The sequence below is a fragment of the Candida tropicalis genome (assembly GCF_000006335.3).
Source record: "Candida tropicalis MYA-3404 genomic scaffold supercont3.3, whole genome shotgun sequence".
NCBI classification, from domain to species: Eukaryota; Fungi; Ascomycota; class Pichiomycetes; order Serinales; family Debaryomycetaceae; genus Candida; species Candida tropicalis.
Genome location: NW_003020055.1, coordinates 1,054,900 through 1,079,729, shown reverse-complemented (window position 1 = coordinate 1,079,729; position 24,830 = coordinate 1,054,900). Strand labels below are relative to the sequence as shown.

At 31.3% G+C, this 24,830-nt stretch overlaps 12 protein-coding genes across 12 annotated transcripts; 3 read left to right on the top strand and 9 right to left on the bottom strand. All coding sequences in view use genetic code 12, as the record gives it.

Annotated features, from left to right (window-relative positions):
- Positions 1-16: 16 nt before the first annotated feature.
- On the bottom strand, positions 17-2,212 carry SKN2 (Skn2p; the record flags this gene model as incomplete). The annotated part of the gene is made up of 1 exon (XM_002548197.1): positions 17-2,212. The coding sequence occupies one exon, from the start codon at positions 2,210-2,212 to the stop codon at positions 17-19; it is 2,196 nt and encodes a 731-aa protein (XP_002548243.1).
- Positions 2,213-3,755: 1,543 nt separating this feature from the next.
- RSN1 (Rsn1p) lies at positions 3,756-4,154 on the bottom strand (the record flags this gene model as incomplete). The annotated part of the gene is made up of 1 exon (XM_002548196.1): positions 3,756-4,154. The coding sequence occupies one exon, from the start codon at positions 4,152-4,154 to the stop codon at positions 3,756-3,758; it is 399 nt and encodes a 132-aa protein (XP_002548242.1).
- Positions 4,155-5,972: 1,818 nt separating this feature from the next.
- On the bottom strand, positions 5,973-6,485 carry NCE102 (Nce102p; the record flags this gene model as incomplete). Its single annotated transcript, XM_002548195.1, has 1 exon — positions 5,973-6,485. One exon carries the CDS (start codon positions 6,483-6,485, stop codon positions 5,973-5,975), a length of 513 nt encoding a protein of 170 aa, XP_002548241.1.
- A 2,036-nt stretch (positions 6,486-8,521) lies between these two features.
- CTRG_02537 (uncharacterized protein) lies at positions 8,522-9,148 on the bottom strand (the record flags this gene model as incomplete). Its single annotated transcript, XM_002548194.1, has 1 exon — positions 8,522-9,148. One exon carries the CDS (start codon positions 9,146-9,148, stop codon positions 8,522-8,524), a length of 627 nt encoding a protein of 208 aa, XP_002548240.1.
- A 611-nt stretch (positions 9,149-9,759) lies between these two features.
- CTRG_02536 (tubulin-binding prefolding complex subunit) lies at positions 9,760-10,200 on the top strand (the record flags this gene model as incomplete). The annotated part of the gene is made up of 1 exon (XM_002548193.1): positions 9,760-10,200. One exon carries the CDS (start codon positions 9,760-9,762, stop codon positions 10,198-10,200), a length of 441 nt encoding a protein of 146 aa, XP_002548239.1.
- Positions 10,201-10,264: 64 nt separating this feature from the next.
- On the bottom strand, positions 10,265-11,302 carry CTRG_02535 (uncharacterized protein; the record flags this gene model as incomplete). The annotated part of the gene is made up of 1 exon (XM_002548192.1): positions 10,265-11,302. The coding sequence occupies one exon, from the start codon at positions 11,300-11,302 to the stop codon at positions 10,265-10,267; it is 1,038 nt and encodes a 345-aa protein (XP_002548238.1).
- Positions 11,303-12,251: 949 nt separating this feature from the next.
- On the top strand, positions 12,252-12,737 carry RPL18 (60S ribosomal protein eL18; the record flags this gene model as incomplete). Its single annotated transcript, XM_002548191.1, has 1 exon — positions 12,252-12,737. The coding sequence occupies one exon, from the start codon at positions 12,252-12,254 to the stop codon at positions 12,735-12,737; it is 486 nt and encodes a 161-aa protein (XP_002548237.1).
- Positions 12,738-13,147: 410 nt separating this feature from the next.
- CTRG_02533 (uncharacterized protein) lies at positions 13,148-14,875 on the top strand (the record flags this gene model as incomplete). The annotated part of the gene is made up of 1 exon (XM_002548190.1): positions 13,148-14,875. One exon carries the CDS (start codon positions 13,148-13,150, stop codon positions 14,873-14,875), a length of 1,728 nt encoding a protein of 575 aa, XP_002548236.1.
- A 56-nt stretch (positions 14,876-14,931) lies between these two features.
- On the bottom strand, positions 14,932-16,158 carry CTRG_02532 (uncharacterized protein; the record flags this gene model as incomplete). Its single annotated transcript, XM_002548189.1, has 1 exon — positions 14,932-16,158. One exon carries the CDS (start codon positions 16,156-16,158, stop codon positions 14,932-14,934), a length of 1,227 nt encoding a protein of 408 aa, XP_002548235.1.
- A 393-nt stretch (positions 16,159-16,551) lies between these two features.
- CEM1 (fatty acid synthase) lies at positions 16,552-17,877 on the bottom strand (the record flags this gene model as incomplete). Its single annotated transcript, XM_002548188.1, has 1 exon — positions 16,552-17,877. The coding sequence occupies one exon, from the start codon at positions 17,875-17,877 to the stop codon at positions 16,552-16,554; it is 1,326 nt and encodes a 441-aa protein (XP_002548234.1).
- A 19-nt stretch (positions 17,878-17,896) lies between these two features.
- On the bottom strand, positions 17,897-19,147 carry CTRG_02530 (uncharacterized protein; the record flags this gene model as incomplete). Its single annotated transcript, XM_002548187.1, has 1 exon — positions 17,897-19,147. The coding sequence occupies one exon, from the start codon at positions 19,145-19,147 to the stop codon at positions 17,897-17,899; it is 1,251 nt and encodes a 416-aa protein (XP_002548233.1).
- Positions 19,148-21,161: 2,014 nt separating this feature from the next.
- TRY4 (Try4p) lies at positions 21,162-21,812 on the bottom strand (the record flags this gene model as incomplete). The annotated part of the gene is made up of 1 exon (XM_002548186.1): positions 21,162-21,812. The coding sequence occupies one exon, from the start codon at positions 21,810-21,812 to the stop codon at positions 21,162-21,164; it is 651 nt and encodes a 216-aa protein (XP_002548232.1).
- Between the last annotated feature and the right edge of the window lie 3,018 nt (positions 21,813-24,830).

The following is a 24,830-nucleotide window of genomic DNA, read 5'->3' as shown; positions in this document are numbered from 1 at the left end:
TAATAATGATACAACATTAACATCCGATTAATTTATGTTTTGGGAACTCATAACCACCTTCTTCAAAAGTCGTTAGATTAGGATTAGTGTAAACATTCAAATGTTGTTGAATATAATCATAAGTAGGAAATTTATCAGGATCACAACCAACATTAATAGCATCTTTAGGTTGATAAATTCTAACATAATCAATTCTAAAAGTAGTTGGAAATGTTAAACTTGGCCAATCTATATAAGCCCAATTATTTGAAATACCTAAATTAAAAATCATACTCATTGGTTCTTTTGAAAGGAATCTCCAACCAATATTACCATTTGGATGTAAAGCCTGAGAATAAACAGTTAAAGTTGGATTTTGACCTACAAACCAACGTAAATAACCATCTTCATCATCATTTAAATATTCATATCCATAAGTTTGAAAATTATGTTCATTATTTCCCAATTCATACCATGTTTTGTTTAATGTGGTTGTACCTGATAATGCTTGTTGAAATGGACCTCCAGTATATGTATTCATGGTTGTAATTGATTTATTATGAATTTCCAAATAACTATAATCGGGATAATACCAAATATCCATTGGTGCCAATTGTAAAGATTGTGAAGCAACTCCAATATTTTCTCTTCTTGCTGTTGTATCAGTACTTATTTCAGCTTCAATTACATCAATTTCAGGTGCTCCTCTACCAACTCCGGGATTTGGATGTGATTCTCCAAGACATGTACAACTATTTAATTTTTGTCCTGGAAGATATGATATACCATCTGGTGAACTTTGATTTGGTGTTATTCCTGCATCACATGAATCATAAGAATATGGCCAAACTCCTTCTGTTGATGCTAAATATCCTGGTCTTCCTAAATTACCCATTGTCCATAAACCAGGCCATAATCCAGACACTGTACCTTTATTTGGTAATCTTGCAGATATAACAATTTTTCCTTGTGTGTAACATAATTGATTCCATGATTGAACCATACCTGAACGATAAAATAAATCATGATTCTTATAAGCATCCATACGTAAATTTAATGTTCCATTTTCCGTAGTTACAGCATCTGGATCATACCATTCTAAATCTTTAGTAGCATCATAATGAATATCAGGGGCTGTGAAAAATTGATCATCACCTTCATAAAAAGTTCTACCTTCAACATTAAATTCATCAGAAAATACCAACACCCAATTACTACCATCTTTAGCTTCCATAGTTAAAGAATCTTGAGGAGTATCTGGATCAATTAAACTTTGTCGAATTGCACTCAACATAGGATATGAATAATGAGTTAAAATTTCATAATGTTCAGGTGTTGGATGAGTAGTTACTCCAGAATATGTTAATACTGGTAATACAATGAAAACAGCTGCCCCGGCAGCTAATAAGAATAAAAATCCAAGTATACCAAATGAAGATTTTTTATCAGCTGTTTTCAAATCATTCCAAAATCGATGCTTTTCATAAATTTCATCTTCTATTGGATCAGGATTATGTAAATAATCATCAGGTTCTTTTTCATCTATATTTAAGGGGAATGAACTTGCTGGATATCCACCAAATGGACTAATGTCAAAATAATCCCCATATGTTTTCTTTTGTTGATTATTAGAAATTCCATTCGGTAGGGATGCAGTTGAAGAAGGTATTGAATCATTTATATATGGAATAATATTACTATTACGATTCATTATACTAGTTGAAGAATTTGAATTTGACATATCAATTTTTGGATATCTATCATATTCCGAAGGCGCATTTACATTGGTTGGTCTTAAATATGAATTTTTAGACGGATCTGAAGAAGATGAAGACGATTCAATGCCAATTCTTGGTCTTTCCAAATTACGATTAGCACCATTTGCAGGTGTCGTTGTTGTGTTAGTGCCATTTAATAAATATGAAGTACTCTCATCACTTGAATAACCTGTATTAACTGTAAATGGACGACCATATTGATTAACCAAATCAGGATTTGAATTTGATGAAACTGTGGAAGAAGTGAAATTTGAATTCGATTGATCTTCTAAATAAAATGATGATTGGTTATCGGTAACTGCATTACCTTCAAATGGGTTAGTAAACAGTGGATATGATTGTCTATTATAATTGCTATCAGCTTGACTTGTTCTATTACTTTCAGAATTAATACCATCAGTACCGGTTGTAGTTTCTTCGGGGGTATTATTGTGTGTTAAATTCCTCCTTGTCATGTTAATTTATGAAGTAAAATAAAATATAACTTTGGTATAAGCGAATGGATATCGATTTGTTGATTGGGTGTGTGTGTGTATGTGTATGTGTGGGTAATGAACTAGTCGTATTTATACAATAATAATAAACAACAACGGCTCCAGGGGAAGAGGAAAACAAGGACAAGAATTAAACAAAAGTGTGTACCTTATAGTTAACTGGTATATAAATCACACAAAATTGTTCAAGGGGTATCAATAGTAGTAGTTGTTGTTGATGTTATAGTAGTAGAAGTATAACGAATGTGAAAATATTTCAAAACTTATGGAAAAGAAAACAATAAATTTTGAATTATAAAAATTATTTTCAAATCATTTGATCATTGTCGGTTTATATTTATAAAGATTTATCTATACACGTTCAAGTATGTGAAAGCAGCATAATAATCTAAAATTAAAAATTTGAAAATTTAAAATAAAGGAAAAATAGCAAGGAATTCAATTTCCCCCTATAATCCCCAAAAGGAAAAGTAACCGTGCTTGCATCAACTTGGAACAAAAAAGAAATCCACCACGACAACAAAGAAAGAAAGAAAAAAGAAAAGACAAGGTTAACCATAGTTTTTGTTATCTTATTGTTGAAGTGGAACTAATCAACTGGTGGCATTTGTGGTAGCAGCAGTCGTCGTCGTGGTTGTTGTTGTTCTTGAAATCGCCGCCTCCTCTTTTTCCCCCTGGTGATTACGTAATTCAAATAAAATGGCCAATGTCACAAAACCCGGAAACCTGTATATAAACCCATGAGTTTCATAAAAACCTCAACCAGCTTTAGTCAATTCAGTTCAGTTCTAGCCTTATTGTTGCTATTTTTAATCATCTCTGCAAAAAGATAATGATGGTTTTACCAATTAATCCGTAACTCTTGTTGATTCTTGATCCACCAACGATGTGTAATATTTCATTGAACACAGATATGTATCCCAGATATTCCGCATTAGCACTGTAGGTTTCTCCACTATTGTCACAAACCAAGTATATAATAAACTTCCCATAACTTCCCACTCTATTCCTAATCCACCATTTGCATTTCAACGCATCATTTCCACTCATTTCCCATCTGCTGATTGAAAATCGAAATTCATTTATGCAAGGAGTCTTCACTATAGTATACAACCCTATTACATAATGTTACATCTAGCTCTATGTTTTTTTTTTTTTTGAGACAATTAATATATGCAATATACACACCTTGAAAGAGTTTCCAGGTTGAATATAAAAGGCGTTTGTTACTTTTACTACACTGCCTCTTCTTCTTTCTTCCCCTTAAAGATAATGGTAAAATTTCGTGTGTCATTTCTTATGTCAATGATTATAACATTCTGGAGATTTAGTAAGATTAGAATGCTAGAATATGTGGTTTGTCACACATAATCATAGATCATCGTCGATTATAGCCTCTTTGTTTCTTGGTTTTTGCAACTTATTGGTTTTAAACACAAAACAGCTCCAAATGGTTATATATATAATAAACACACTATCCAATTATATACTCTTGTTATGTTATTTATAAAATCTTTGGCTCTTCAAATTTTAAAGCGACTGAATTTCTTCGTTTATGATTCCTAAAATGAAAATGACTAAATTGTTCATTAAAATAAATCGGTGGTAATGCATCTTCTTGTTGTTGTTCTTTATTAGTTGGCAATTCATGAACTGTTTTTGAACGATGAATTAAATTTCTGGGAGTATTAGGAGTATCAGTAGTTGATAAATTCAGATACATTAAACTATCATATTGGTTGTTAGGTTGGCTATGATGATGTTGATTATGATGTTGATGATTGATTTCATCATTGATATTATTCAAATCACATATTGAAATTCGTCGATTTCCAAACATAGTAGTATTTACATTTGTTCCAGTATCTTGTAAATTGGGTAAGGATGAAGATTTTTGAATCATTGGTGAATAATCTGGTGGATTACCATGATGGATTAAAATACGTTCATTGTCGTCTCTTCTTGAAACTGGTGGGGTTGTAGGAGAAATTTTTTCTTAACCATTATTTCCAGTTAATAAAACACTATGCTACTATGTTAGTATGGTTGTTATTATTGTTATAAACTAAAAATGCATTCAATGGATTATTTGGAGCCCTTTCATCAATTGGAGTCTCAATAGCTAGAGAGCATTTACGTGATGAATGTCTTGACATGATGGATAAAAAAGTGTGTTATGATATCTATAATTTAATGTATAAGGGTAATGTTATATTTCCTAGTAGGATGGTTAAAAGTATGTATATATAAGAATGAAATGAATTGAAAAATTTTTAATCAAGGAAAGTATTGAAAAAGATCTGGACCAATTTTCTGATATTCTGTTGAAATCAAATAATAATAATAAGATGATCACTTTTTGTTCAGTAATGTCAAATGAAATAGATAATTCTTCATGAAAATAAACCAATTACGGAAGAATCAAGAAGCAAATATAAAAGTAAAAAAGGGGGGAAGAATTAAAGAAAAGAAAAAGGTTAAAATAATAATTAGAAGAAAAAGAAGAACAATACTATGGAGTATATTAATGGTATACGTTTATAGTATAAATATAAATTGTTGAATTTTTCATTGAAAAATGTATGGTCGTGCATGACGCTGTACAATTTATCATCGTATGACCTGTTTCACTTTTTGCACCAATTAGAATAAAGGGGGGGGGGAGGAGAGAGAGACGGCCATCACCACCTCCACCTCCACCGCGACTATTGCAAGAGGATATAATACAAGCGGTTAAGGTTAGAGCAAGAAGATGATTGAGATGAGCAAGCAAACAATCAATCAATGGGGGGATGGTCAATAAAGTCAATGGAGAAAAAAAAAGGGGGGAAAGGACAAGGGATGGGGTCACGAAGGAGTTCCATGTAAGCGACAATAATTATACAAAGTTCATCTTGCATAAAAGCCACTTTAGTTATCTTCTCCTCCATGTTCATCTCCATCTCACCAATCAGCCCTCCCCTTTATTATGGAACGCAATTTCAATTCAATTAATTGATTATAAAAAAGGATGTATATATATAATAGTTAATAATAATAATAATAATAATAACAAAATAACGGATAATAAACTAAAAAAGATAATAGAATAAACACAACCATCTCAAACCTATACAATTGATATCAATCAAAATACTGTGATCAATCCTTAGCTCATTGTGTAAACATACACAATGAACTAATTCTTTTTTTTCACAATTGATAATTATTAGTTTGATAATAGTAAAAGTGATATATATAAAAAAAAAATAAGAAATTAATTAATAAAGAATTACCCTCCTTCTTTTCATCAGAATTCCCTTCTTTATCATAGATAATAATAATATTAACCCTTAAAAATAGATGAAAGTGAAAATTGATAAAAATAAAATAATGAAACCAACAAATGTTACAAATTATTAAAAATAAAAATAAAAATAAAAAAATAAAACCAGGATTAGATTATGTAGGTTATTCGTCAAAAAGCAATCAAGATAATTCAATTATATAATTAGGAAGAAAGAATGTTTGGTAGAATAGTACTTTTTTTTTCTTTATGTTCAAAAATATTAATAATGGTATGGATGTAGATGATGTAATGAATGGGTAGTAAAAGTGAAATGTAAATGATGAATGATTGTTAAGGGTATTAACAGTAAAATAATAAAAACTCAAGGAAATTGAGCTTCTTCTTCTCCTTGTAAAAGGTTACAACTATGCGTTTAAAAAAAATCCATTAAATTTAAACTTGAGACATGGTTGGGACACCAGTTCTTGGAGCTGGTCTAGATCTGTGACCAAACAAACCACCTCTGAAAAGGGAGATAGCACTGAAAATACCTGAAGCAATGAAGATAAAAGCAGAAAAGTACAAGAAAGCAACAGAAGCTTGAGCTTTTCTACATCTAGCAGAAGAACCTTGAGAAACCTTGTTTCTGTCAACGTATTCGTCGTTACCACAACTGTGGACACGGATGGCAGCAGCAATGGCAGTGGCACCGGCAAAGGTGAAAACAAAGTTCAAGAAGTCAAACAAGAACAAAATGACTGGCCAAGCAAGGGCAGAAATAAAGTAAGCAAAGACACCATAGATAGATGAAGTCAAAAGACCAAAGGCTGCAGCGAAAACAGCAAAATTGACTTGAGGATTGTGATGTCTAATGGTAGTTGCGGCAAGAGAACCTGTCAAACCCAAGGCCACGGCCAAAAATACAAAATTGAATGCTCTTAAAATAACGTCCCCAATAGCTAACATTGTGAATTGATTGAATATTTGTTAAACAAATTGAAATTGATAAAAGGAAGAAAACTAATTGATTTTTATGAAATAAAATATAAAAATGAATAAATTCAACAAGTTTACTAAATTTCAAAGAAAAAGAAGTGAAAAACAATTTAAAAAAAAATTTAAGGAAAGTGAAAGCAATTATATAATTTTTTTTTTTTTTGTATTGAGAAATCCCATGGATAAACAACAACAACAACAACAATAATAACAACAATACAATGGGCTGAATTTTTAGTTTTCTATTTCTTCTTTAACTTCTTCTTCTTTTAATTAATAAAAAAAAATCTCTTTACACAATAATTCTTTGTCCTTTTCCAATTAAGGGAGACTTCAAAACATTTCCTTCATGTACGTTGACCAACTTCTGCATAATCTCAGAGGTGCAAAATTTTGGGCAACAGGACACGCAAAAGGACCAAGTCGTGCAGTGATTCCTTACACTTCTCACTACCAATAATCCTCCAATTGATTCATATGTTATTGAACCCACTCAATTGAGACGTAGACAACACCAATTGGACCTTGTTAATCATTAGTAAAGAATAAAGAACTTAACAGTAAGACGCACCTTTGTCTACTGTCTCTCTCTTGTCGGGCTTTAATGTTTTCGTTACGGGCTATTCGGGTAAAATCCCAATTAGGAAATTCACAAACCACTTGAAATTGTCACACAAATCCGAAACAGGTCCTGTACATCCACACATCAATACATTGACCGCCCATCTCCAATAATAACCTTCGAGGAAATTTTAGTTTTGGCTTTGGGTTTTTCATTTAGTAAAGGTTATGAATAAAATTATGGCCAATCTTCGACGGGCTCTTTTCTTATTTTCAAGCAATGATTAATAATGAATTACTTATGAGATTAGTGTATATTGCAGTATATAATAATATCAAAGGTTCCTTAATTCTCGAGGTTTTATTATTTTTGCCCTATTGGCACCTCTCTTAATGAATACCAATAATCATGAGTTTATATTCCTCTATTTGGACTCAAGCAATCTTAACTCTCCCGTGTGTGTGTGTGTGTGAATGTGTGTCTGTCGATTAATTGCTACGAGTAAAATCTCCCATGAGTCAATTGTATCGGCACAATCTCGGTAGCAAATTAGAAAAGATAGTTTGTGTGTGATATCTTTTATTAATTGCAGATGTCAATGGGCCATTTTATCTTTAGTAATTAAATTGTAAAACAAAAAATCATGAACAACAACACAATGCCACACACCCACCTACACTTTTTCTTAACGATCCTTCTAGATTAAAGACGGTACTTCTATAAAGCTTTGTTTCCTTGGCTTTTGAGAGTGTGATAGGGATTGAAATTTGCATGGACTTTGACTTTGGCTTTACATATGTGTGTGTGACATCATTTTTCAATTAGGGATAATAGTCATGTCTCTCCTTACTGTATAACACAACCACCAATTCCGGTCATTGCTTGGTTAAAGTTTTTTCTTAAGATTGCTGTATTGTTAGAAAGGGGGATTGAGGAAAAGGAAGGATCGGAAATTCGCAGGTGGGTCATCTCCGGATTTAATCTTTCAAATCCGACCTCAATTTTAAAATTGTAATTCACCGAGCAAATTTTCGTTCAATAGTACATAGAATACTTCTACAAACACACGGCTGTTAATTGAATGACCTGTTTGAATTGATCATTGCATCTAAGATTCAATTTTCAATTCGCAACTTCCGAGCCTCCCTTAATTTTATCAATATTTATATAAATACACCCCTTTCTTTCACTTTCATACACACCTCTCTTAAATGATTATGGTTGAATCTTTGAATTTTAAACTATCAAAGCGTAGTAAGAATTAATATTCGTTCCTAGAATTAATCACGACATAATTCATTAACGGTGGGGGAAGAAAGAATGAAGAAGAAAAAACAACGACAAGGCTGTACATCACCGTCACCTCTACATATAAACGACAATTCCTGTACAGTAATGACTGCACGTGACGCGTACACGTATATATATAAACGAGTTATACAGACTATGATTCGGTCATACTTTCTAGAAAACTGACAATTTCTTGATGACCTTCCAAACGAGCTTCTTCTAATGCAGTAAGACCATCTGCATCTGTAGCATTGATATTTATTTTACCCTTTTCAACTAATAATTTAACAATTGGTTGAGATCCAATAGCTGCTGCTCTATGAAGTGGAGTTATACCTCTTTTATCTTTAACTCGACAATTTGCTTTATAAGTTTCAATCAATTCTTTAATAATTTCATAATTGTTCTTTCCAATAGCAATATGTAAACATGTAGTACCTGTATTAGTTTTTAAATTGACATCAGGTTGAGGATCTAAATTCATTAATAATTGAAAAATTGAAACATTTCCAACTGATGAAATAACATGTAATGGAGTGAATCCTGCATCATCTGTATATTCATCAATATCTAAATATTTAGGTGATTTAGATAAAATAAACTTAACTAATTCTGAATTATTAATTGAACAGGCAAGATGAAGTGGTGTACGTCCATCATCATCTTTCTTAAATAATTCTTTAACATTGGAGTTCTCTTCAATTAATTTTTGAGCTAACAAGATATTTCCTTCATTGATAGCATCATGAATTATGAATTGATTTGTGGTATCACTAGACATTATGTATGTAAAAAGTTATTGATGTTGAAATAGTTGATAGTGAATTACTCCAGGATTTTGTTGGTGGTGCGTGTATTTTTTTTTTTTTGGTTTATTTTTTCAACCAATTGTTCAACAAAACAACCATGACTAATCACGTGATATCTTTCAAAATTCAAATAAATATCAAGAAGGTACACACATTGACAGACTGTAGATCAATGGACCCTCTGTTACTTTTATAACCATTTACATCAATTGAGGGATACCACAAGAACATACTGATTCTACTGGCTATCCTCATTTTACCTATTCGCTGCCATCACCAATATCAACCGCAAGGCAAGAAACGAAAATCAAAAATCAAAAATCAAAAAAAAAAAAATAAAAAAATTCCTATGAAAATCTGATCGAACTTTCCAGATATCAGATAACCAACTACACACCAATGGCTGAACTATTAAAGTATGTTGACTTCTTTATATGAATTTTTCATATTTCTGATGATCAATTAACTAACTGAATGTGATTATAGACCAAAAAACACCAATCCTCGTGGGATTCCAGAGGCTCCATTTATTGAAAAAGTTGATAGTGTACTTAAGAATCCAGATACTGAATTTGATAATGTTATGAATTTATTTCAACAAAGATTACAACAGTATAAATATATGGAATTATCTAAAAAACAACAATTAGCTGATTTACAAATTAAAATTCCTGATATTGAAAAAAATTTATCAATAATTAAATTGATTAATGAAAAAAAAGAAAATAATCAACATGAATTAATTACAAATTATGAATTAAATGATACTTTATATAATAAAGCTGAAATAAATATTGAAAATCTAGATTCTGTTTATTTATGGCTTGGTGCTGAAGTTATGTTGGAATATAAATTAGATGAAGCTGTTGAATTACTTAATGAAAGATTGAAGAAAAACCAAGATCAATTAAATATTGTTACTGAAGATTTGGAATTTTTAAAAGAAAACATCACTACTATGGAAGTCAATACTGCAAGATTATATAATTGGGATGTTGAAAGAAGAAAGAAAATGAAAGCCTAGTTAATATTTTTTGATATGATGATATATTGCCTATATTATTCTATAATATACATATAAAGTAGAATTATGATCTGAAAGTATCAAGAAATTGACTACCTAATGGACGTACAGGAGTTTCAGCTCTAATTTGACTTTCTTGTTGTCTTGCTTCATCTAAAATTTCGTCATTATCATCGGGTTCTTCATTTAATTGAGATTCATCAAGTACTGACTCACCTGCCGTTGAATGTTGATTATTTGATGAATTTGATACATCATTCTCTTGATCTTCGTTTAATCTTTGATATCTTGAAAATCTTCTCTTGAGTAAATAAATCCAAGCTTTGAACTTTCTATTTGGATTGATAACTAATTGAAATATAAAATTAGGTATTAACCATGATGATCCACCAGGAAGTAATTCATAAACATACAACTTCCCAATTAACAATCCAACAGAACATGGTATGATTGATTGTAATCCATTATTCAATAACAAAAGTGTGTATAATATATGAACAGGAAACAAATTAGATAAACTCAATTCCTTACTTGGAGATGATGATTCTTCCAATTCATTACCATCTTTAGGTTTTTTTAATAATATTTTGAAATAATATGATACTGGAATGTTTGTATTAAAACAAACATACAACGAAGATATAACCCCCAAGGCACCAGGTGTTATTTCATTTAAAAATGTCAATTGATAATGAATATCTTCAGGATTTGAACCAAATATAAATACTTTAATACTAAATATAAGATAATAAATCACCAATTGTCCTAAACTCATAATGAATAAACATACAATAGAATTATAAATATAAAATAAGGTAATAATACTTAAATATTTCCTTGATCCATAATATCTTTCCAACACTTTATATTGAAACCATAATAAAACACTAATTAAATAATCAGATTCATTAATCACAGATAATTGATAAACAAATAATCTCCAAAACTGATTATATTCAATAATATAAGGATCAATGGCAAATTTAACAACATATTTGAGTGATAGTATGGACAACGTTAGTGGGATTATAGTAGATAATATACATATAGTTTTTGTCGTTGGAGTATTAGTGAATCCTCGTATAGGTGTTAGTTGTGCCATTTGTAGATATGTGTCCAACTGATATTGATTCTCTTGACGTGATATTTGATAACTGTGTGGATGTTGAATTTCTGTGTTTAATTTTGTGGGATTTCTTTCAATCAACACGCAAATTCAAAAACGTGACATCCCATTTTGGGAAACAAGTGCGGCGGCGTGTAATTAGGGCTGTAGCCCTAAGCAGAAACAAGTCGTGCACATTTTAATAAAAACCGAACTACTGGCACGAGTTCTTCGCAGTTAATTTTTTTTTTTTTGCTGGAGGTGTAGTGGAACCGAGATACAAAGAAAAAATTTTTCAATATATATTAATATACTATATTATAACCTATTTCCCTTCTTTTCCTTTCGTTTCCTTTTTTTTTGGTTTATCATCATCTAATAGAATCATCAACAATGGGTAGAGATCACACCACTAAACAACACGCCAGACACAGTCAAAGAACTGCTCCAAAATCTGACAACGTTTACTTGAAATTGTTAGTCAAATTATACTCCTTCTTAGCTCGTATGTAACTGAATTCCCACCATCCTAACTGAGAGAAGACAACTGATATTTATTAAAATCCATATGATAGAAAGAATTCATTAGTGTCATTTATATGACTTGATTGGTTTCGAATTAGTTTCAAATTTGAAGATAATATCAAATGTGCAGAAAATCATCGTGTGAAATTCCTTTTAATATTTAATCTTTATTAAGATAGTGAAGATACTATCAAGGAAATATAAAGATTATTAAAAGTTTCGATGAGGGTAACTAATCATTACAAGTATGCATTTTTTTGATTTCTGAAAGTTTGGGCTAGTTCATTCTTGCTCTGGGAATATTTCTCCCATCGAGCTGATGATTGTGAATTGTTTAATAAGCAATCGGAAACCATTCTGCGAGTACTTTATCACTTTTGATTGAAGTGAATATTGTGCGTCTTCTGAGCAGGACTCTTGTATGGAATTATTTTATACTAACTATTATTTTCTTTTAGGTCGTACTGATGCTCCATTCAACAAAGTTATCTTGAGATCTTTGTTCTTGTCTAAGATTAACAGACCACCAGTTTCTGTTTCTAGAATTTCTAGAGCTTTGAAACAAAAAGGTGCTGCTGAAAAGACCATCGTCGTTGTTGGTACTGTTACTGATGACAACAGATTGTTGGAATTCCCAAAGACCACTGTTGCTGCTTTGAGATTCACTGCTGGTGCCAAAGCTAGAATCTTGAAAAACGGTGGTGAAGCTATCACTTTAGATCAATTAGCTTTGAGAGCTCCAAAAGGTCAAAACACTTTGATTGTCAGAGGTCCAAGAAACGCTAGAGAAGCTGTCAGACACTTCGGTTTCGGTCCACACAAAGGTAAAGCTCCAAGAATCTTGTCTAAAGGTAGAAAATTCGAAAGAGCTAGAGGTAGAAGAAGATCTAGAGGTTTCAAGGTTTAAGGTGCTTAATTTTCACTTTATTTTCCTTGTATTTAATCTCTTTTTTTATTCAATATCTAATAAAGTTTCTTTCATTTTATTAAATAGATTTATTCTTGTATAAAATCTTGAATATAAACTGAAAGGACTTGACTTTTTTTATTATTCTTTTATTCTTTTTAATATATTTATGGGTTTTCGTTTTGTTTATGTATATACTCATGTTTGATACTTGTAGATATCCCGTGCCGTTTGTGTGGCGTTTTCTGTTGCTCGTGGCGATGGTTCCGGGTCGAGAGCAAACAACGGTAATACTAAAAAAAAAATAATAACTGAGATCAACATGGGGCGCTTAATTCCCACCAGCAATTAATTCCCACTAACAATTGAATCTTTTATTCTAACTTACTAGCACCTTATATGATTCAACAATGTCAAGTTCTCCTGTTAACGAATATCTATCTTTGAAAGTGCATCCAACTATTCATTTGGAAGATTTACCTGATGATATTTTAGATCGAATAATAGATTATATATTATACCCACCAGATCTGATCCCACTATTACAAGGAACGAAATCATTAATTGATATTCCTAAATATTCATATATTTCTAATAAAGCTCGAATTTCGCATGCTTTTAAAGATATCCTTTCATTATCTTCAACTTGTTCAACATTAAGAATAAAATTATCCCCAAGATTATTTCATACTTTAAGTTTAATTCGACTGAATCAAATTGATGCTATTTTGGCTACACCTAAATCACAAGAAGCTTTTAGTGATAAAAAAACAATTCATAGGGAATTATTTAAAGAATTAATTAATTCAAATATTGAATCTTGTGGGAATTCAGAATTAGCTAGATCAAGTTTTAAAAATCATATTATTGGTGATAAATCATTTAAATCAAGATACGAGAATTCTTTATTAATGACTAGATTTATATCTTATTTAGAATGTGATAACTTGTCATTAAATAATGATGATTTACAATATTTCCCAAATGTTACAGCATTAAGAGTTTTGGATGTTGGTGTGAATGATTTAATTACGACTCAATTTGAATTATCAAAATTGGAATATTTGGCAATTAACGCTAAAACATTAATCAATTGTCCATTTCTATTAAAATCTGTCAAGAGTCTTAAAAGATTGGATTTGTTTTTAGATTACGGGAATCTACCATTTGATATAGGGATAACCCCATTGATTAATGAATTACAAGATAAGATAGTTCTCAATGAACTTGTATTGTTTTTAAATAATTCATATACTATTGGATATCTGGATACAATTCGTCTTTTACAAGAAATTAAAAAGAATTCCACTAATTTTGAAAGATTAACCATTCGATATAAAAGAAGAAAAAGTGAATCAACTATCGATCAAAGTAAATGGGTATTATACGAAGGATGTATTGGAGATGTTTTACTCGATATATTTGAAGGATTATTAGAACTTATTCTTGATATTTCAATATTGGATATAATTAAATTCCGTCAAGAAGCATATATATCAGCAGTAAGACCATCTACTTCGATAGTCAATCGACTGTTAACTTTAGTTGATCAAGCCGTTGTTGGACCAACTATATCAGTGAATACTAGAGAAAACACAGGAGTGGTTATTCGTCACTGTCAATTCACAAATTTGAATTTTCAATATGGTGAATCAATTGAAGAATCTCATATGCATGTAATGAAATTATTAACTGATTTTGTTCAATGGGTAAGTAATGGAAGAGTTGACAAAGAACAAAATTATACTGGGATAAAATCAATTTCATTAGAGAAATGTTGGTCCGTTACTGATGATTCATTAGTACGAGAATACATTAGTGATTTAATATCATCAAAATCAACATCAACGTTAAATTCAATCAAACCTTGGGTTACTTCAATGTATAACTCGCCAAGATACAAAGATGCAGAAAGTTATAATGTAACTTATGTTAAAGAAATGGGGATGCGTATTATGGATTCAAGGGGTTATTTAATTGGTGTTTCCGATAGTGAAATAGATAAAGCGGTGTTTACTACTGTTGATAAAAAAAATGGAATAAGATATGTTAATACTAGTTTTTGGAGTGGTGAATCTTCATTAATTGATTTTGAACAATATTCAATACAACAAAGAAAGAGTTTATTATGGGGTTGAAAGTGATAATAGATTTATAGAAATGAATATGTATATATGTATATATATCAATTGATTTATACACTAACAACATATTTTTCACCGTTGGCTCCGATCTTTTCCAAATCTTTTAAAGCATCGTCTATAATATGAAGCCCTCCTTTATACTGCTTGTATCGTACAGGTTCAATTTGTCTTGTTTCTAAGAATTTATTGGTGATTTCAATGAATTTCTCTCCATAGGAAACATCTTCGTGGAAGCGTTTAATAACAACCTCTCTAACATCAACAGTTTTTGGATGATCTTTTGGTACACCTACAATTCCTGAAAACTTAGGTTTAGTTGAAGACTCACCATCCAGGGGTTTTTTCAGTTTATGATCAAGTATTCTTAATACCACATTAGATGTATCTTTACTAACACAATCAACACCATAATCAATATGATCAATCTCTTCAATTTTGTCAATTTTTTGGATAATTTCATCTTCGGATAAATGACGGTCTATTAAATGATCAACACCTAATTTCTCAAGATAATCTTTGTGTTTAGTACTTGCAATAGCGATAACTTTCAATCCATGAATTTTTGCAAGTTGACAAAGATAAAGTCCAACAACAGTAGCACCACCCCAAATTAATATCGTACCTTTTGTTGTTTCAGGTTTATCTGATAGTTCAAAATTAAAAGAATTATAGAATATAATCCCAGCAGTAACTAAACCAACACCAATAGTAGCACCATCTTCATAACTAAAACTATTAGGTAATTTCCAGACTAATCTTGAATCAATAGCTGTATATTGTTGAAATGTTGAAGTTCTATTATCACGATAGCTTGTTGAGCTGATTATAACTTTATCACCAATTGAATATTTTGTTTGATTAACTTTATTACCTAATTTAACAATATCTCCACTTGATTCTCTTCCATTTATCCATGGGAAATGATATATACCAAATCCATATTTCTTACCTTTCCAATCAATAGGATTTAAACCAATAGCTTTATTATGAACTAATATTTCATATGGTTTTAAATCTGGTATAGGATATCTGGTTTGTAATTTTAATGGATCTTTCAAATGAGTGATCAGTAAAATAGATTGATGTTTTTGATTGAATGTAATTTGTATTGGTTGGTGATCACCGCCGTCATCATCAATAGAAGTTTCTTCTCTATATTTTTCCTTAAATATAATCTCTGACTTATTGGTTTTAAATCTCTTTTTTGAAGGTTCCTCAATAATGGTTTTAGTGGACATGATGGTATATATAGTTTCTATAACGAAAAGTATATCCATAGAAACAAAAACGAAAAATAAAAATAAAAAAATAAGAAGTTAATATAGTTTATATATATTAAGATACCACATCCCACATGTATCAAGAAATTATAATCGGTTCCAGATCAATCTCTCCCGAAGTTTATATTAAATATATACTGCCACATTATTAACCATAACCAAAACTGTGGCATCTTGCCTTGGGTGTTCTTGTAAAAAAATAATAATGGAATTCGCAATTCTGCAAACCGTTTTTGCAATCAATTTTTTTAAGCGCTAGTAAAGTTGATATACTAATGGCAGGTTCCACAATTATTTAATCAACGTGTGTTCACATCGACAATGAGAGTTAATTATAGGGTTGTATTTATACAGATCTAAGTTTAAACTATCCAATCATATTTTATAATATTAAGGAGTGTATTTACCAAAACATAAACTGCTATTGACCCCTCCGAATCCAAATGAATTACATAAACCATATGTTATATCTTTAGTAATGCTCTTATTAGCAACATAATCAAATTTGAATTGAGATGAATCATCATTTTCATGTTGTCCAATATTATCTAAATTCAAAGTTGGTGGTATTTGACCAGTTTTAATTGCATTAATTGTAAAAATTGATTCCACAGCTCCAGCAGCTCCTAATAAATGTCCAATTGAAGATTTTGTAGAAGAAACTTTGGTTCGTTCCGGATTAAATAATCTCATCATTGCATTATTCTCGGCCCTATCTCCAATTACAGTAGATGTGGCATGGGCATTAATATAATCAATTTGTTCCGATTCAATACCACTTCTTGAAATAGCTTGTTTCATAGCATTATATGCACCACTTCCATCTTCTCTTGGTGCTGTAATATGATACGCATCTCCAGAAACTCCATACCCTAAGACTTCTCCATAAATATCATCTTCAGTTAATCCTCGATTGGTTGCATGTTCTAAAGTTTCTAGAATTAAAATCCCTGCTCCTTCACTTAATACAAAACCATTTCTTGATTTATCAAATGGTCTACTTGCTTTAGTTGGTTCATCGTTAAAATCAGTAACTACTGATCTTGCTCTTGCGAAACCAGCTAATGCTAAAGGATGAATTGAACTTTCTGAACCTCCACAAATCATTACATCAGAATAACCCAATTTAATAAAATTAAAAGCATCTCCAATTGCTTGTAATCCAGTGGCACAAGCCGTTGAAACAGCATGTAATGGACCCTGAGTTTCATATTTAATTGAAATATTCCCCGCTGCCATATTATTTAATAATTTAGGTATGAATAAAGGTTGAACTTTCTTATATCCTTTTGAATCAAATGCAATAGAATTATTATAAGCATCTTCAAATGATCCAATTCCACTTCCTACGGCAACTCCAATTCTTGTAGTATCTTTAATGGTTAATTTATTGGTTTCTTGATTTAATAATTTAGCATTATTTAAAGCTTCTTGGGTACATGCTAATGCATAATGACTAAATGGAGCCATACGTCTTGCATCATTAGATGATAAATGATCTTCAATATTCCATTTTCCTTCAGATATTGAACCTTCCGGTACTTTACCAATGACTTTTGAAGGGATTTGATTCCACCCATTTGATTCATAATCTGGTAATGTTGTTGTTGATATTATACCTGATTTACCAGAGATTAAATGTTTCCAATTATGTGATAATCCTACTCCTAAGGGACTTACTATTCCCATCCCAGTAACTACTATTCGTGATGACATGACTATGATTGTTGTAATTCTATTGAAGTTGTTCGATATAACTATTTAATCTTTTTTCATCACCAACGAGAAAATTTATTTCATTCTCCGCGATTTCTGCGGAAATGTCATTTTCATTAAGAAGATTAATCCAATTATCAAAATGGGATAAATTGTCATTTATGATGAATGAACCAGATAATTTCCCTTTTAAAAACTCATTAAGTTTCATGACTTTAACATTTTGATTCGAATTTTTATTCTGTTTCTTGAAATTTTTGGCAAATTTAGTGAAATTATTAAGCATTAATTTATAATTCCGAAATATAGATTCTTTGATAGTTGGCAGTAGATCAAATTCATTAATTTTAATATAATTTGAAGCATAAAATGATTGATAGAATGAATCTTTAATATCCAGTTTGAAATCTTGTAAAAATTCTAAGAATTTTATCTTTGGAGTCGGGAAAATACCAGTATTTTCTTCAATAACCACATCGTTGTTTGACTCACCTTCTTCCTGTTCTTGTTGGGAACACCATTTTTGAAATATATTTTCTCTTTCTTGTTTGGACAGTATAGCTAAAAATTCAGGATATTTTACAAACTCTTCAATTAATTCTTCTTCAATTAAATCCCAACTATCATAAATTGAAAATTTCCCAGAACATTGATTTAATAAGTTCATAAAATCTTGTTTAATAGAATTTGAAGAATCATTATCATCTAATGATAAATCAAGGGAGTTATTGTCATCCTCATCATCTGACAGTTGTTCATCTTCTTGTGATTTATATTGTGCAATCGCCTTTTCTGTGATTTCATCAATATTGATTGGTATTTCATTCTCACCATCATCATCATAATCATCCTTGTCCTTCTTCTTCTCCTCCTCCTCCTCCTCCTCATCGTCTTCACTTGATGAATACCCAGCAAGAATTGCTTGTGCTTTTTCTTGTTGTTGTGGTGGTGAACTCACGACAGGGGTTGATTGAACATTTTCAATTATTATCTCATCTTCTTTCATCCCCACTGACTTAGACAGCACTTCTTCTTTTTCATCTTTTAATTCTATGTTTACACCTCTTGATTTGGCCATGAGCACACTCAATTCGTCATAGTTTATCGATTCAACAAATTTGGGAATATCAATGTCATATTGTTCCTGTAGATCATATAATTGCCAATAGGAGCATTTGTCGTCGTTATTAAAATAAAAATGATTAGAAGTATCAGTTACCACTATATACCATGAAGTCAGTGGGATATTATACGTGAACAAAGGTTGCATTAGCCTTGGTAGATTAGATACATTTCAATCCATTGCGCTTCAATTTCCGAGCAGATTTTTTTTTGTTTTGTTTTGTTTCATACCATCGCGGAGTTTCTCTCAACAGCACGATTTGCTTATCCAAGACGATTTAAGATGGACTATCAAAGCATAGTAGTCATGTTATCTGTACGTTTCATGTGTCTATGTCTCTCTCTCTCTGATTCAGAACAAACCTCATCATACGACCGATGTTGTCTAGTCGAGTCATATTCCTCTTTGTAACTTCTTACTTCTACTTCCAGTTTTCCGTCTAATTAATTACGAATTTACACTAACCTGGCGGTACAGCATTGTCCGCCCGCCCCTCCTTTCGTCCCACCAGCCACATACGAACACAGACAGACAGAAAGAGAAGCATTTCCACTCGGAGGTGGTTTAGAGCAACTTCAACACTACATCCGGGTGGGTTGGGTATATGTATGATTTAAAAAAGTAAAAATATAACAAGGCAATCTCCATTATTGTTACACTTTACCTTTAGCCAACACACGATTATCGGGTATACAAGGGAAGCTAAACACACACACGCCAATATAGAAAGACATTACCAGAGATACATCTAAACCCGGGAGCATTAAATTGCATTGATTTTTCAATCCAATTCATTAAATGTCTTGGTATATTTGATTATCCCTGGATGTGTTGCAGTAAGGACTGAATAATAATAAATACTAATAATAAATAAAAAAAAAAAAAATGATCTGATTATTATGTAATTGTAATAATTTCAATAAGGTAATCAATATCGCCATTATATACCCGACAATTATAAAATAATAATCTACAGTGGCACTTTAAATAAAACAAAGAATGTTTCCCTAGATCGGATCCGGGGTCAGTTGATTGTTCTATTGTAATGCATTCTCTTTCTCCTTTTTCTTGGGGTTTCAATGGAAAAAGTTCACCAAAAAAAAAACTCAAGATATCTTTCTTTCCCTCTGTGGATGTAACGTCAAGCAGCCAATGAATGCAGGTGTAAATATAATAACCAAAATTCAAAGCGCGGTTAAGTTGATTTATTATTTGTAACTTATGAGATTGATGTTCTTCTATGAAAATACATATATTGATTGGGGTTAGAACAATTCTGATTGGTTCATATTTGCGCAATTTCTACCCCATGGGGAACCAACGTCGTGTATATGCACACAAGATATATACATATTTTTATTATCTTGAGACCGTTGCCTAGTTAAACAGTCACATCACACAAGACGAGATTAACACACTAACACTAATACTCACAATTACCAAAAGAAAAGTGGGGTGGAGAGATAATGGAAGGTAAAATGACTACAATGACGACGGAATAGTTACGTGGGAGGCGGGGTGGAAACAGCGCCGCGGTAGAGTTTCTCTTGGTTTAGGTATGGGTGGGTGTGTCCCACTCATTACCACATGCACATGACTTTTTCTTTCTTTAGACATAAATGCCGTTTGTATTGTATAACACCACTTTCGAAGAATAGCTACGTGTGTGGTGTATGTGTGAGTGTAGATGCAGAGGTGGTATCACCAGGCCAGTTTCTTTTTTTGTTTTTGCAGTTTTCACGTATATTCATCAAACACATAAGACAATAAGAATTGAATAAAATAGAAATACTATTGCAAACAATAATAACAGATAGATAGATAGGTAGATAGATAGACTATAAGCAAAAAAAAAGAAAACACATTTGTAAGATAAAGAACTAAAATAATAATAAGTAAAACCCCAGACAATGAATAAATATATAAAAGAAAATAACCACAACTAGTTTTCTTGAAAATAAAAATAACGCTTAATAAATAAATATAGGAATAAATAATATGGAATAATTAACCAACACATCTCTCCAAGAAAAAGCCAAAATGGAGTACCAGTAAATAATAAATAAATAAATAAATAAATAAAAAAAGGCACTATGAAACTATTATCACATTCTTCCTTTTCCTTCTCTTGTTACCAATATTATATTTTTTTTTTGTTGATTCAACTGACCAACATGTTTACTGATATTTTCAATCTCTTTTTTTCTGGGGTCTCGAAATCATCAATTTGTCTTGGAGTGGTAGTGGCTGGATTTGTAGAAGATGAAGTTATAGAAGTATTACCTGTAGTAGGGTTAACTTTAGCAACTATTGGCTTTGGAAGTATTGGACTAACATGATAATTATTTTTGGTGTCATAATCACCATTGTCACTTTCATCACTTTCACTTTTCGAGTCTTCTTGCACAGAAATTTTAGAAGAAGATGATGGTTTTTCCTTTGAATGTTTATAACTTTTTCTAATTCTACTTACAGCAACTTCACTACCTTGGTGTAAATTCTTAGCATGTCTTAATAATAAATCTCGTCTAGAAAATGGTCTACTGCAAATACCACATCTGAATGGTTTCAATTTGTTGTGTGTAGATAATGTGTGTCTAGTAAGGTGTTCCTCTCTAGTAAAAGCTCGTTGACATAATTTACAATTATAAATTCTAGCATTACCTGATGGTGTTTTAGTACCATAATTGGAAGATTGACTTTCTAAAGAAGAATCGCTAGTGGTGGAATTGTTTGATATTGAGGTAGTCAATGGTATTGAAGAATGATCACCAGATACCGGGGAAACTGGGGAAGTAGGAGAAGAGTTCATAATTTATGGGGTAGTAATTGTAATAGTAGTAGTAGTAGTAGATAGGATCAATAACTGAATAATTAAGTAGATAAATATAAGATGTAGTGATGACAGGAATAATAATATATATATATATATGTACAACAGTTGAAGGAAATAAATGACAAAGAAATCAACAAAAATAGGAAGAGCCACCACTCCACAAAAAAATTTCCCAGGTGAAATCAATATCGATATATATATATTTGTATTTTTTTTCTAATATATAAAAAAAAGGCAAAAAAAATTCAAATTCATTATTGTGTGTTAATATGCAGGATATTAATAGAGGATTATGTAATCAACATGTTTTTTTTGTGGGGCGGGGGGAAGAAAGGAGAAATGGGCGTACGGTTACACAAAACCCATCGCTAATTTTCTTTTTCGTAGTACAAAACTATTTTGGGTGTCGCACTACCCCCCTCCTCTCCAATTATCACAATTAAGAAGAAGGCTAACAACATAACAAGAGTGTGTGCTGGTGTATTGTATACGGATTATCACTTTTGGTTCGTCGATTTAAAAAAATTTATTATTAAGAAATATCAATCAGTTCACTCAATGTTCCCTCTACTGTCCTTTTCTCCGTTTCTTTTTCATCATCTCTTCTTCTAGAACAAGGGACCTTTATTATATGTTTGCAGTAATGCTCATGTAAGGGAAATAAGTACAATGATTTGGCAAGTTTGTCCTTATGGTGAAAACACATTAAATGTGTTTCCCCAGGTTTTTTTTTTTTTTTTGTAGAATAATAACATAGAAATAAAATAAAATAACGGCCCATTAATCTTGCGGTGATTTATGATTCCAAAAATAAAAAGAGAAATTAAGACAATAGTCTTTCTCTTTGAATGTGATTAGTCTTTGTTGAAAATCTCCGGGCACAAAACTAATTTATTGGTAGTCATATTCCTAAAAATAAAAAAAGAAAGAAAATTCATATTCATTTTTGCTAAAAGAGATGGAATTGGGTTCTAATTCCGGTTATAGTTGGAAATTTTAGGAGAAGTTACGGGTTTAAAAATACAAAAACTAGTCAATTTTTCTATAGGTTGGGAAGTATATTTTGCACCGATTGTTTGTTTAAGTGAGTCGGTTGTAATCATAGTACATAAAGTATAACAAAAAGAAGAAATTACATGTCCGAAAAAGTACTGATTTCAAAGAAACTATAAAAAAAAGTTGAAGAAAGGTACACAATTGTGATATGTTCTTTAGTCACCCTGGTTGTTGTATTTGTTTGAGTCTAACTTTCGTGCGGAAAATATTGGATTACAACTCAGGTGTATTTCATGCATTATGGTGGGGATAGTAAGATCTGCGTTTAGTAAGACAATAGGAAATGAATACCGATTATAATAATAGCAAATCGTTATTCAAACAGTCAAGCAGGATTATGACTGAAAAATAAAAAAGCACAGGCAGATGTAAGCAACATAACGTAAGAGTGGGGAACGGATTTGTAACTCTGTATTTATTGCGTTCTATAATGGTCGATTTACTATGTACCATGATTAGATGTATAAAGCCGATCTCATAATCCCCATCTTCCCCCCCTTTTTTCATTCAATCAAGATTATGGTTACGCTAAAGAGTTTACTGAACGGTTGAACTAGGAGGTTAATGTTGCATTCAGTTTTATTATAGATGTGCACATGATGAGAAATGTATAATCAGTATAAACTACGCTTAAACCTTCTCATGGCTTTTTCTTTTTTTTTTTTAATATTTTTTTCGTTTCTTTTGCAACTTTTTGTAAGATATTATTCATCTCTGGTTTGTTCTTCTTATATACTATTCATAACATTGTCTTTTTCACAAATATTTCTTGAAAACTGGTATTGCACATTACTCTTGACTTGCTTAGTTTTTAAGGAATTTCACTTACAAGGATCCCTTGATGCGAACCTATTTTATTGTTACCTATAAATCCTCCCCCTCCCTCTCTCTTTCTCTCTCTCTCTATTGTCACCATCAATGACACACGTTAGCAAGTTAATGAAAAAGTCTATCACTCTTATTGTCTAACTCCCCCTCCCCTCTCCTTCCAACATTTCGATTTCTACCACCTCCACATCCTAAAATCAAACAAAATCAAAAATTAATCACACCAATTTGTCAAAATGGCTTCCCCTCTGTATCTATTTTTTTGAAAAATCAAGTGGCACCAACGGCAATATTGACCTGGATTCTACATCATGATCGCTAACTTCTCTTTTCGTAAGTTCTTCTGTATATGTAAGACCTATCTTTTCTCACATTCCCCCCCACCGCCGCCGATATCCTAAGTCATATTTTTTTTGACCTGATTTTCCTGTCGCATGTCTGGATTTCCCCCGCCATACTTTGATATTCGGTTCCATGTAAATAAACAAAAAAATAAAAAGCACAAGCAATTTTTTTCATGATTATTTTAACCATGGTCAATTTCCTATTTCAACATTTCTTCATTTCTATTCTACAAACAACATTATAACATAATCTTAAGTTTCTTCTTTATTTATTTTTTTTAGTTATCAATAAATAATATTCAAAATAGAGTTATAATAAACAAGGGAATTACCAAAGGTACACTCTCTGATATTATTATTACCAATCATCACGTATTTTATTCAATTTCAAATCATTTGGGTTGCTTTTTTGCTTTATGTGGGCATAAATCTTTGCCCACCTCTTCTCCCCTCCTCTCTTTTTTGATAAGAGTAGATTTCCTTTAAAACTCTCAATGTCATGTAATGTGTTAGTTCCTAAAATCTGGAAATCACAAAATAATTCCACTAATGAAATCTATCCCCTCAATTGGTAGCATATGTCACGTGTCGATAAGATCGGTAAAATAGGTCGTGTACTTTTAACAAAGATATTTAACAGAAATGCACGTTATCTTTTTTCCGCCGTTGTACACTACCCAGGGGGGAGCAGAATCCAAAATAAAAAAAAAAAATATTAAGTGGACAGTACTAATCAACCGCTCCAACACTTATCTTTTTGGAAGGA